The 13,766-nt window shown below is 38.7% G+C and overlaps 2 protein-coding genes across 4 annotated transcripts; both read left to right on the forward strand.

Annotated features, from left to right (window-relative positions):
• The first annotated feature begins 760 nt into the window (after positions 1-760).
• Positions 761-6,400, forward strand: LOC108244740 (proteinase-activated receptor 1-like). The gene is made up of 2 exons (XM_017431179.3): positions 761-1,033; positions 3,391-6,400. Exons 1-2 carry the CDS (start codon positions 937-939, stop codon positions 4,650-4,652), a joined length of 1,359 nt encoding a protein of 452 aa, XP_017286668.1. The 5' UTR covers positions 761-936; the 3' UTR covers positions 4,653-6,400.
• Positions 6,401-7,820: 1,420 nt separating this feature from the next.
• Positions 7,821-12,503, forward strand: LOC108244748 (proteinase-activated receptor 2). Of its 3 annotated transcripts, none has more exons than XM_025009346.2 (2): positions 7,821-8,085; positions 10,878-12,503. In XM_025009346.2, exons 1-2 carry the CDS (start codon positions 7,836-7,838, stop codon positions 11,930-11,932), a joined length of 1,305 nt encoding a protein of 434 aa, XP_024865114.2. In that variant the 5' UTR covers positions 7,821-7,835; the 3' UTR covers positions 11,933-12,503. The 3 variants fall into 3 exon arrangements, with proteins under 3 accessions (XP_024865114.2, XP_017286675.2, XP_017286676.1); XM_017431186.3 differs by having other exon boundaries at positions 7,821-8,016; XM_017431187.3 differs by lacking the exon at positions 7,821-8,085 and adding an exon at positions 8,093-8,225.
• Positions 12,504-13,766: the final 1,263 nt, after the last annotated feature.

The following is a 13,766-nucleotide window of genomic DNA, read 5'->3' on the forward strand; positions in this document are numbered from 1 at the left end:
TATTTATTTTAAATTTGGGGACTTCATCTTTATTACTGTTTTTACACTTTTGGGTTACGTTTTTCATGTCTGTACAGCTCTTTAAGCACTTTGGGGTTTCACTTGTGTTTAAGCTGTAAATAAAGTTAAGATGTAACAATTAACTTGATTCAGTGACAATAATTAACATGATGAAAATATACATGATTTAAGACTTGCAAGCTATTCTTCATCCCAAATAGAATGAAAATATCAATAATAATAATTAGTAGTAGTAGTAGTAGTAGTAGTATAGTAAAAAGTGGCTGCTATGGATGATGCAGCTTATTAGCATTTTTTGGTTGAAAGTAAGTCTAAAAGAGTGTAAACTGTGAATATGTCTAGGCTAAAACTGCTCTATATTTAGTCTAAAGGTGAAAATTTAGTAGATGTCTACATTTTAACTAGACGACCTTCAAAGTCTTTTATAAATCTAAATACATATGTCTACAAAAGAGCCAATCAGCATCTAGCTGAAATTTAGACATCTACTAAACCTTGACTTTGACACCAAATATAGACTTGTTTGAGCCTGGACTAGTTTTTCTTTATGTTTAAATGAAGACACACACAAGCACAGTTAATCAACGAGTTTCTTCTGGATTACTGATTGGGAACACGCAGAAGGTTGTTGCTGATGACGCACAGAAGATGTTAGTTCTCACTTGGTAAAAGTTGGGGGTGTTTTTTGTCTGTGACGAGGCTTCATTAAGTCCTGCTGTTGTTGTGTGACGGGAAAAGGTGACTTCAGCAGAAAGGAATGTCCGGACGGGCTGGACTGTGAGGAGGAAGAGGGGGGTGGGTCTCCAACATTTTATCTGATGACCCGCAGCTCAAACAGGAGCAGGAAACAGAGGAACACAGAGCGCTGGGACCGTCTTCAGTTAGTTCAAAAAGCCTGTTTGGTTTCTGTTTTACATGAAATTTGTCACCTGCAGAATGCTTCCACTGGATGTAAAATGTATCTTCTTGGTTTTGATGTGGTCCTGTTCTCCTGCTGCTGCACAGACAAAAGGTAAGAGAAGGTCAGGTCATCTCCTGGAAGGTCCAGACGCCTTAAACGAGCTGTTTTCAGCTTCCAGGTGTCTCACGTTAAGGACAGGAAAGCTTCAGAGCAGTTCAGACCTGTCTTGTTCTTCAGGAGAGACATTTGGTCTCCAGCAGTGGACAAAATGACACAAGAACACAACATACTGCAAGCAACCTGAACAAGTGTGTGCCTGTTCAAAGAAGTTCAGGAAATTCACAAAAATGATACAGTCTGACTTTCTAATGCCAGAGAGGATTTAACTGATGGGACATTTAGCCATTTAAGCATTCATATATCATGTCTTTCTTCTCTTCTTAGTTTAGTTTTTGATTCTTCTTTGGCAAAAAGTTTATATGACTGAGCTTTTGGAAGCTGATAAGAAGATTTTTAGTGTTCTTTTGTGGATTCATTTTTCTTATTATCTTAAATTAACAAATATAGATTGTTTTCATGTTAACTGGCACACTTTGATCTATTTATTGTTTAAAAGTAAACATTAAAGCCAGAGTAAATCCTCAATTTCATTTGTTAGTTTTAGAATTTTTCATTAATTTGTCCTAAAACCTAATAAAACATGAAATTCTCTGAGGTCAGAGTTACAGATAGACTGATATAAGTTTTTCTTTGGCCTGTGCTGATCTTTAGAAACGGCAGCCAGAGGTCGAGGCACAGCACAGATTTGTTTTTCATGTGTGTGTGGATTGTTTGTTTTATTTAACAAACTATACACATAACTGCATAACTAAAATGTATATTTAACAACCTTTAGAAGAACTTGTACACTTAAAAATAATATGTAAAAAGCCTTTGTGCCTAAAATCTAGGCTGTTTGGTGAGCTGCTTGTAGCAGCTGCTGATGCATGTTTTTCCTGCTTGGTAATTGATTAAGTGTTTACAGGCATGGCTGACTGTCCAGGGTTTTTTCACTGGTTTCCCCAAAACTATCCAGTATTGAACAATTAATTTGTCAATCTTTATTAGCTCCAAACCAATAAGTGTGTAGTGATTTAATCCCCCCACCCCCACCAATATTTCTAACTGAAAAAAAACAAGTTTATCGTTAAAAAAAGGCCAGAATGTTGCTTTAGATCTTAAGTTAATTTGAAAGACTAATATTTTAGGTAAAAATGTTTAAAATTGAAAAAAAAAACACAATGTCATTTCTAAGTTGCCTCTTGTAGTTCTGTTAACATCAACCACCAGAAGTGAATGTGATCATGTCTCATGTACCACTGGACAGATTTGAACAACACTCATAGAAAGTAATCATTGGATGTATTTGATGATTAACATTTGGAGTCAATCCAAATCAAGATGACTGTCACAGCTAATCTTAGCAAACACACAAATGGATGTAACTCAGTCAGTTTTACAGATACTGAGCTCTCAATCTGGAGTGTTTGTAGCTGAGAGTCATTCCCAACACCTGAAGCACTAACAGATCACATGAGATGTCCCAGTATCACATGAAATAATGTCATTTCCAACGTCTGACCAAACTGCTACAACTGTCTTTGTTCATCATGATTTTCCTTTAAAGCTCTGACATGAAAAGACAGCCATTCCTTTAAAGCTCTGACATGAAAGGACAGCCATTCCTTTAAAGCTGCAGTGTGTAGTTTATTCCCAAACATAAGCAAAGGGGACATTTTGAATTCTATCAGGAAAACAAAACAAAACAACTCCCACCCCTTCACCTCAGAGCTACTGCCATAGACACATCTCCAAAACCTGTGAACACTCAGTTGGACATCAGTTCTGTTCACTTTTAAACAACAATGGATAACTCGACGATAAGAAAACAATTAATGCTGTTAATCAGAATAACAAACATGGCTATTGACAGCATGATTCTTTTTCTGCTTCTGGGAGTTGTGCTAGATATTGAAGAAGAAACAGGCGGCCGCTGCTCTTTGTCTGCCATCTTTGCATATTCTACTATGCAAAGCTGTTGCCCAGACACTATCTGGTGTCTGGGCAATGAGTGCCTAATAAGAAACCACACAGGTGGTTGGTGGCACATGAAGGTTGACTGTCTAATCATTAATCTCAGCACAAAACATGATATCGGCTGAGGTGTGACTGAAGTATAAATTTATTTATTTTATCTTTTTTGGTCACTACAATTTATTGATACCTGTGAGGATGTGAAGGTGTTGTTAACTTAAATGATTAAAAAAAGAAAAATGTATTTAAAACAGATTGCCCACTGCAGCTTTAAGGTATGCCTGGCTATTAATTAAATAATCATTTGTATCAGCTTGTTATGAGAAATCTGTTTCTGCCTACATCTTAGATCACTCAGACCGTTTTTCTTTCTTTCCTTGTCTCTGCCACCAAAGGACATCCACGTGCCACTGGAAAGCCACGGACCTTTGTGGGCTTTAGTCTAACAGACCCAGATGAACTAATTGACCCTAATTTAATTTGGGGTTACGGGGAGCTCAAACAAAACGATTCTATAAGAATCCGGATGCACAACAATACAAATTCAGGAATTGAAGTCTCTGAAGAGGCCCGGATGTTTCTGACAGGCCCTGTTTCCACCATCCTCATGCCGTCCTTCTACACCTTGGTGTGCTGCATCAGCGTGCCCATTAACCTCTGTGCAGTTCTGGCATTTGCCCGGGGCATCCGGCCCAAGAAGCCTGCAGCCATCTACATGCTGAACCTGGCCTTTGCTGACCTGCTCTTTGGCCTGATGCTCCCCTTCAAGATTTCCTACCACTTTGAAGGCAACAACTGGATCTTCGGCCCCCTCATGTGCTGCGTGGTCACTGCAGGCTTCTACTGGAACATGTACTGCTCTGTTCTCCTCATCGCCTGCATCAGCGTGGACCGGCTTCTTGCTGTCGTCTACCCCATCAACTCCCTGGCTTGGAGGAGGCCGCAGAATGCCATCATAGCCTGCGCGACCATGTGGATAGTCTCCTGTATTGGCTCTGTGCCTCTCGTCCTCTCCAACCAGACCGTTGAACTCAGTAACCTGAACATCACCACCTGCCATGATGTCCAAGTTTCAGGCAACATTTTCTGGCTGAAGATCTATTTCATTGCCATCTCCTGTGCACTCTTTTTCTTGCCCCTGCTTGTCACGGTTGTGTCCTACACCAACGTTATCTGGACCTTGAGCAGCATGTCACATGGAGTTCCAGGAAGTTCCCGCAGAAGAAGAAGAGCAGTGGTAATGACATTTACAGTCCTGGTGATATTTCTACTGTGCTTCATGCCCACTAATTGTGTCCTGCTGGCTCACTACCTGCTGTTTACCGAGGGATTTGAGAAGAACAAGGAGACCCCAGATGGTACCTATGGACTCTATCTGATGTTCTTGTGTTTGGGAAGTCTGAACTGCCTTCTGGATCCCCTAGCCTACTACTTCGGATCATCCCAGTGTCAGAGGCAACTATCCAATGTATTGACATGCCAGAAGACAGCAGACAGGAGACGCATCGCTCATTCATCGTCTGATTCATGCAGATCCAGCACCAGAGCAATCCTGAAGTCCAGCCGTACCAAAAGCTCCAAAATAAACTCCTCAGTTGCTGAAATGGACTCCTGCCAGACAATGCTTAACAGCCAGTACAAGAAACTGATGATCTGACAGATCTTCCTCTGAGCAGCCGTAATCAGATGACTTTAACTGACTTACTGATGATTTTAAAAATGCACAAACATTTTATTTTATACATACAGAGCACTTAGCCTTAAGTTGATACTTATTCTCTTAGGATTAACATAAAAGGAAGGTAACTGATGAAACTTTGGATGCCAGCAGAGCGTTTAATAAGCGACTGTTTGGTGACCAAACATGCAGTTTACAAGTGTGACTTTCAGGTGATGTATGAAGTAAAAGCCAACAGAACTGAGCATTAGGATTAGTTATGTACAATGAAATACTGTTTATTTACATTCCACATAGGATATTAGTACAACTTTACAGATGGGCTGTTACATTCAATGTTTTGTGTATTTTTGTTGTTTTCTTTTGTCTTTAGAGAAGCTTATTTTAAGGCACTTGAGTATCAGCTGTGTAAAGCTGACAGACATGTCTTTTTTATGTATGCCACATTGTTTTCTTTTTTTTGTTTGTTTTTTTATCTGTAAATAATTTTTTTAAACTTTCAACATGATCGTCATTTTTAAGCTCAATAAGAAATAAAAAAGATGCACCTGAAACCAAAGCTCATCTCTTTTAAAGTTGTTCCATGCTGCCACCTGCTGGAGAAAATTTGAAAGTACTAAATGTTACTTTGATATCCACAACTTTTACCTAAATATACTAATGCCACATTGTCACTGCTCCAAATTGTGCAAGAGAAATGTTTGGATTGTGTACTGTATATCTAGACCCGGACCAGCATCCTTGTAGGCTGGTTCCAGTATGGAACTTCTGTTTTTGTTTTTTTATAAGGTAGCTCTTACCATACTGCTGGGTGTTCAAACAATATTTCTAACATGTTTGTAATTAGTTATTTCATGCTTAAAAGGAAAGTCACATAACATCATGACTGTGTGGGAGAGCAAGCTGCACTTAAAAGCATAATCTGGTCATTTTTAAGTGATGTTCTGTCAAATAGTTATCAGTAGTCATAGAGCATGGAGAAAGAAGCAGAAGTCTTATTCCAGGCTAGGCTAGCGGCTAGCCAAACAAGGCTGGTTTTGTGTTGTTTTTCAGGCTTAAACAAGTCTCTCTCAAAAGTGTCAAAAAACACTACATTAGCTACTATTAAATAAAACCATTTGTTTAGTTTATTGCTGTTTTCTCAGCCGAACATCATCTGTGTTAAAGTATGTATGCTGAGCACAGACTGCTGAGTGTTAATATTAGTCAAACGTTTACTCCACTCCTGGCAGATTGGTACATTCAGCCTCGGCACCATCACAATTTTTTTGGTCAGCACACATACATTTGTGTAGTAACACAGGCGTTGTTAAGTTGAGAAAACTGCCACAAACCCAAAAAACAGTGTCATGACAAAGTGTAGAGGTTAATTTTTAGCTAATGTAGCGTTCTTTCACACAGGTAAGAGAGGTGTGCTTGTTCAGCTGGCCATTTGTCTATCCTGGGTGAAGACTTTTGTGCTTTTACTTTTTTGCATCTTTCTCCATACTCTGTGCTCTATGACTGATGTCATGGCTGATAAGATAATAATACTGATAACTATTACACAGAACATCACTTAAAAATGACCAGACTATCTGTTTAAAGACCCACATCCCTAATGTGCAAACTTCGGTTCCCAAAATACAACCTGGCAGCTGCTATTCACCGGTCCTGCAACCAGAGACATCAGGAACACTTGGTTTAAATTAAATGAAATAAAAAATAAACACAGTACATCATTTAAACTGCAGCAGTTTTTTTCTGTCAGATTTTTATAATGTTGATATAAACTATAACTTGCATCTTAACTGAAAACAACAACAAAAAAACCCCTCACATTTTCTATTTTTCTTTTATACAAGTGCAGCAAACAAATACAAAAACAGGTTTTATTTTAAAAAATAGTTGAAAAATGTACTTGTGACTGCAGTTTGACTTCTATAAATCTGCTGAGTAGTCCGATAACAAAATGTTATGTTTTTGGCAAAGCCCTACAATAATGCCCCTTGAGAAGAAGTGGAATAAACTCATCAAAAGAGATGATTTAAGTGAACGAAACGTACGTGTGAATCCCATTTGACTGTGTAAAGACTCATGAGGATAACAGACAGGAGAGGATTATTACCTACCCCCAACACTGGTGTTTGTACAAACTCCAGACCTAAAGATGACAGAAACAATAAAATCATTTACTAACATTTCTTTCTAGAAGTATTCTTGTATGTGAGTCTATAAACTATGCCCGTGTGTTTCATATTTATTAGTTTGGACAGCATTTTAAAATAGCTGAAGTGTTTGTGGAATTATATTTATTTGATCATTTATAAAAAATAAGGCATTTTTAGTCAAAAAACGAAGGAGGGGTAATTAGAAAAAACATCAACAAAGCATTTGTTTTTACACAAACGCTTCTGACCCAGATCTCACGTGTTTACATCTACTCTGCTTTTTTTATGTCGCTGGTTTGTGAGCTTCAAACTGGTTGTAATGTTTACATGTGTACTTCTAAAACTGGAAGAATGAGTACATTTCTGCTGCAGCGGAACTCACAGAACTTGTTCCGGTCCTTCAAAGTAAGAGTCTGATTGTTGACTTCCAAATACTCTCAACCTTCCTGGTGGTCTCGGCTGCAGTTTCCGACAACCTACGCTGTTTTTATAAGCTTCAGATGTTTATGTGGTGTTTTTGAGGTTATGTGTGTGTTTAAGACTCTTATTGTGAAGGGTTAAAAGTAGTTCTGTGAGTTCCAGCAGGAGGATCAACAAACCGCACCTCGGACTACGTCAGCTAAATGACTGCATGTCATTTTGTAGTTAACAGGAGTACCCATGACCCTTAGATACAGTAAAAAGACCAGTCAGGTTCAGGAGCACAGGGGGGGTCACTCCACTGCCTGGTCTTGAAAGATGACGTGTTTTGTTTGGTTGGTTGTTTTTCAACAATTTTCTTTATTTACCTACTTTCTGGCAGGGACAATTCCACTTTTTGGCAATTAATATTCCCACTTAAATGTCGACAATTAAATTTGAATCTCAAAATGCTCAGAGGCTGAAGGTTCATGTTCTGGCCCCTCTCCTCTTCCTGAAGACCGGATGACTCTTAATTGTTAGGTGTGTAATGTTAAAAAGAATTAATAATAAAAAATAATTTAAAAAAAATTGTTAGGTGTGTCACGCTGTTATGGGGGAGGGCGCGTGTGACGTCACTCAGGTAATTTGCAGGTGGCTGAGCGGAGACAAGTCGTCTGGACGCACCCGGAGACAGTCTATTCCTTTTTATCCTGTCGTCATGTCTCTGAGGACACGGTGGACCCGACTGCTCCTGCTTTTCTCCTCACTCGTGTGTCTGGCAGAGTCGGGAGGTCTGTTCAAACTCATTTACTTTTCTTTGTTTCGCGGGTATTTTCCCTTTTGGATTCGACTGATTTCAGGTAGCTGTAACACTTAGCTCCCTGTGTCGGAAACAGTTTTTTCCTCTTTGTTTTGTGTGGGTGCGTCTTCAAGCAGTGGGTGATAGAAACAGACGGGGATGGAAAAGCAGGTGTTGTAATGGCCATGAGTCATTCTGCAGGTAGGAAGCAGCTCAGGTCCTTCCATGTCTGTAAACTTTTTACAGTGGGACTGTGGCATGACACAAGCTGCTGTTCTGCTTTATGGAGTGCCGTTTGTAAAGTTACACAGTCACAAATGACCAGCAATATTTTAGTTTATTTAGCCTTTCAGTGATATCATGTTATCCATACATTTCTAAATGTCTTAGTTCCAAACTACATATTTAGCTCCACACCTTTAGGTTACAAACTAATAGTTGAATTTCCAAACTAAATGTTTAATTTGGAAATTAAATGTTTAACACATATGCAAATGGCTTGCCGAAAGCGGAAGTGGACTATCAAAATAAAAGCCGAACCGTTAGAACAGCTAACGCCCGATGTTCTCTAGCACAATTTCAAGACATTTCCAGAGGAAAAATTCTGATAAATTAGGGTGCATGAGAGAAACCTGAAGCAATTCAGTATGGTCAGCAGCAGCTCGTCTTCTTCTTTTACTTCCGGTGTTTTTTGGCGGTTTGGCAAGAGGTGTATTTAGAGGTTGGGCTTTTATTTTTGTTTGTCCACTTCCGCTTTTCGGCAAGCAGTTTACATTTAATTTCCAAACTAAATATTTAGTTTGGAATTATGACATTTATAAATGTGTGAATAACATGGTGAAAATATGACTTTTCAAAAGAAGACATTTTTTCTAATGAAAGGCTAAATAAGCCAAAATACTGCTGGTAATTCTTGACTGTGTAACTTCACAAACAGCACTCGTACAGTTGAAAGCAGCACTGTATAAATGGACACACAAGCATTTTTTCCCTTCTTTGTCTGAAATTAAGTAGGATTATACCTTTCCTGGTTCAGGTCAGTTAGGATTCACAAAAATATTTCCATCTGTTCAATGTGTGAATAATGAGAGCAAATTGGCTAATAAAACTTTCAGAAGTGTGGCAGACAGAGGCCTATCTGAACCAGTTCCTTCAGCTTCACTCTCCTGTTTCCTCCCTCCACACCCCCCAGCTCCATCTGATCTTTAATGTTGCTCCCTTCCCCTTTATCTCATTAACTTAGGTAAATTAGCTTAACCTATAACTGAATCCACATTAGCATAGTTGAATTGGCTGAAACTTTAGTGAATTAGCTTTAGCAAAGGTGTAGTTTATATTAGTCTTTTAAGCTGAGGTTCTTAAATCATAGCTTAGCTTATGTTAGCTTATTATATCTTAGTTTGGTTCTCCTCAGTTTATTTTAATTTAGTATCACTTAGTTAATTTTATCTCCTGCCTTTGCTTACTTAAATTTATTTTAGCTTGCTTGGCTAAACTTGTTTTATATTTTAGTTTAGTCTGTGTTTTAAATATAGATACATTTTTCTTTTTTTTACTGTTAGTTGGCCTTTGGTAGCCTTCCAGCACCATTAGTTTATTGATATCTTAGGTTTTTTCCTTTGATCAGTTCAGCTGAGGTTAGCTTATTATCAGTTTATTATATCTTAGTATTTATCTTAGTGTCTTCTTCAGTTTATCTTTAGTTTGAATTAATGTTACTTTTAATATTTATTTAATTTAGATCGGCTTAGCTCATGTTTTAGATAAGTTTAGTTTAGCTTTTTATATTGTTGTTTGTGTTTTCACGATGATTTTGTATTTTTGTGTTCACCTGTTGTAAAGCACTTTGAACCGCATTGTTGCTGAAAAGTGCTATATAAATAAATTTGACTTGATTTAATTTCTTTAAAGTCACAAGTTTACATACATTTCTTAATATTTGGTATCTTTGCCTTTAAACTGTATGACTTGGTCAAATATTTTTGTTTCTTACAATAGTTTGCTGGACTTTTGTCCCATTCCTCCTGACAGAATTGGTGGAAATGAGTCAGGTTTGTAGGCCGACTCACTTACACACCTTTTCTATTGGATTGAGATCAGGACTCTGTGATTTCCACTCCAAAACATTGACTTTGTTGTGCTTAACTCACTTTGTAACTAATGTGTTTAGGGTCATTGTCCATTTGCTTAAACAGTTCCACATAATTATTTTTTTTTCTCACAATGCTATTTTGTGAAGTGCAGCAGTCGTTCCTGCAGCAAAACACTCCCACAACTTGATGCTGCTACCCCCGTGCTCCACAGCTGGGGTGGTGTTGTCAGGTTTCCAAGGTTCCAAATTTCATACTTTTCAAGATAGCATATAACCCACAAGAAATGGACATACTTTGTAATACGGAGGTCAACGGTTCTCTTTATGATATCTTGACTGATTTCTTTAGATTTTTTCCCATGATGTCACACAAAGAAGCAGTGTGTTTGAGGTGTGCCTTGGAATGCATCTATGGGTATGCCTCCAGTTAACTCAAATGTTGTCACAAACCCAAACAAAAGCTTCCAGTTGTATGACATCATCCTCTCGGCTTTCCCAAATTCTGTAAAGGCAAGACTTGGGTCAAACATTTTGGCCCAACTATATGTAAACTTGTGACTTTGAAGAAAGTAGTAAAAAAAAATCTCTCATTTGGGCATTTAGCAAATAGAAATAATTTTGAGAATCCTAACTGACCTAAAAAAAGGAAAGGCGTAGTCTGATTTAATGATAAACAGTGAGAAAAAATGGTTGTGCGTCTCTTTATATGGTATATGTAAACATTTGGTTGTAACCATAATTTCATACATTTGACTTTACAGGTAGAGGCTTCACTGGCACAGAGATAAATGGCAGTGTGGAGGTCAGCTCTCATGTCAGCGCAATCCTGAAAAGCCCAGTCACAACCGTCTTCCTCCCGGTGGTCTACATCATTGTGTTTGTTGTGGGGTTGCCCATCAATGCTCTGGCAATCTGGGTCTTCCTCTTCAGGACCAAGAAAAGACACCCATCTTCCATCTACATGGCCAATCTAGCTCTGGCCGACCTGCTGTTTGTCATCTGGCTCCCCATTAAAATAGAGTACCACTTTAACGGCAACAACTGGATCTACGGAGAGGGTTTGTGCAAGGTGCTAGTGGCGTTTTTTTACGGCAACATGTACTGCTCCATTTCCTTTATCACGTGCATAAGTCTGCAGCGTTACTGGGCTGTAATTGACCCGCTGTCCCAGAAGCAAAGGAGAAACTGTTTAGCCGTTTTTGTCTCTGTCACAATCTGGGTGGTGGTCTGGTTCCTCACCATTCCTCTCTACCTGTATGATCAAGCTGTGCAGGTGTCAAACCTCCAAATCCAGACCTGCCACGACACCACCAAACCCAGCCAGAAGAAGACTGCGGCAGGATTTTTCCTGACAATGGGAATAGTGGGATTTGTTGTTCCCACTGTTGTGTGTGTCATATCCAGCTCCCTCACACTGAGGGGTCTCAGGAACAGCATGGAGGATCCCAGCATTGGTAAGAAGCGCCAAAAGGCTGTGGTCCTGATCATCACTGTGCTGGTGATGTTTCTGGTCTGCTTTACCCCCAGTAATATCATGTTGCTGGTGCACTACATCCTCTTGCTGAAGGGGGCTGAGAACAACATGTACGGATTTTATATCACCACCCTGTGCTTGGCGAGTCTTAACTGCTGTGTGGACCCTTTCATTTACTACTTCATCTCTGAGGACTTCAGGAATCACGTCAAGAACACATTCCTCTGCAGGAGCGAGAGAACAGTGGAGAGGATGAGGATCTCCTTTAGCGCTTTGAAATTCTCCAAAAAGAACAACACGTATACGTCTGATACGCCAAACACACGGAGCAGCGAGTGCTAAAGGGATCCTTGAATTTCAGATTTAAATGGCAGAATTATTCTCAGGTAGAAGAGAAAATGGATCTTCAAGTTTAGTGTGTGGGAAAATCTACAAATATCCCATGTTGGAAAGGACTCAAGAAGATTTTATGCAAAGTTAGTGTGGTTTTTGTTGGTTTTTCTTTTCAATGTTTTTGTAAAAAAAAAATTTAGTTTTTTTTTTTAATATATATTTTAAATAGCTTTTAGTAAATGTGCTTTTTGATAGATTTTCCTGTTTCATATTATATTACCTGCAATGTGAACAGTTACTTTGGTCATGTTGAAGATGTTTTTATATATATATATATTTTTTTTGCTATATATGTATATAGTGTGTGTGAGTCACAAGGCTTGTAGGCAAAACCTGTTAATGGACAAATATTAAAAGGATCGTCTAACTTTGTTGACAGCTATCTTTTATATAGCGCCACCTATGCCTTCCCCTTCACACTAATAAAAACACTGAAAGCTTTTAAGCTCCTGTTATAATGTTGCAACCAGCTTTCTTTTTATATTATGTCTAAGCGCATTAAATTATTTTAAAAAGTATATTTTTGCTGAAGTGTTATTCATGTCGCTACTTTCAGACTATTTCACCAACACATTGAGTGTTTCTTTATTGAAAAACAAAAAGAAGTTTTATATTTGTCTACTTTTTCTTTTGCAAGGAGCCATAAAAGGTTCTTTGGCCCATTTGGGAATGATGTTTGGTCAATTCTGCCCCAAGCAGCAACAAACATTCTTCATTTACATTGTAAACCCAGGGCCTAATTTGTTCACCTAACTCCACTACAGGCTCTTCCAAAAAATGTTTTAAACTTTGTCCTTAAGAAAGAATCTTGTCACTCTTTCTTGCACATGTTGCAATCCAAATGTGTTCTAAGCTTTGGAACTACAGTATTTGCTGTGTTATGCCCAGTACAAGAGCCAGGAGCAGTTTACCAAAGAAAATAGCCTTGGTTAGGTCGAAGAGTGCTTTTAAAACTACTCAGAACATTCTGGGGAGCACTGCACTTTCTGATTGGTTGAGTCTTCACATCAATCCCAATCACAGTGCATTAGAAATGAGGCAGCTACTCTTATGTGTGATCAAGGATCCACTGCAGGAACTTTATTTTAAAAAAATCTGTTTGTGTTTTACGTTTTTCAAAGTTAAGACTGATTTTTCTTATATTCCAGGGTGTAACTGTTGCAAAAGAACCACACCTTAGTTTTCCATCCGAGCCCCTCACTTTACTCCCACAATGTCACAGAGGAAGTTTTTTGTTGCTGTGATTTATTTATGGTTTGTTCCAGTTACACTTTTCCACATTCTACTTTACAGCAATTATAGTTGCTTGCCTTGGTCTGATTTCCTTGTTTTCCTGTCCTATTCTGGAGGCTGCAAGCTCACCAGCTGCACCACACGTTGGTGACTTAATTTGCCTGATGTACCCTGAACCTCAGGCCATAGTGGAAACCTAAACCAGGACTGGAAGAAATGTTGATGATTCAGGTAAAATATTGTAATTTCCCAAGCAAAAGAGTTTTAAGTGGCATGGTAGAATAGCAGCTTGAATCACCATACTTCAGAGACTGTTGGACCTCTTTCTGTTTGTAATAAACACATACATACCCTGACAGATCCCCAAGGAGAAGGCTGTGGACACTAACTGGATAGCTGCACAAATGTTTTTCTCCTTCTCACCCAGGAATCTTGTCTGGTACTATCATCCCTGTGCACAGAGCCATCCATCCAGACTGTTTCATTTGTGGTTGCACATAGATGGAGTTGGCTACCAAATCAGGTGGGAGGTATCCCCCTTTGCTTTCAA

This window comes from Kryptolebias marmoratus, linkage group LG14 (assembly GCF_001649575.2).
Source record: "Kryptolebias marmoratus isolate JLee-2015 linkage group LG14, ASM164957v2, whole genome shotgun sequence".
In the NCBI taxonomy this organism is placed as follows: Eukaryota; Metazoa; Chordata; class Actinopteri; order Cyprinodontiformes; family Rivulidae; genus Kryptolebias; species Kryptolebias marmoratus.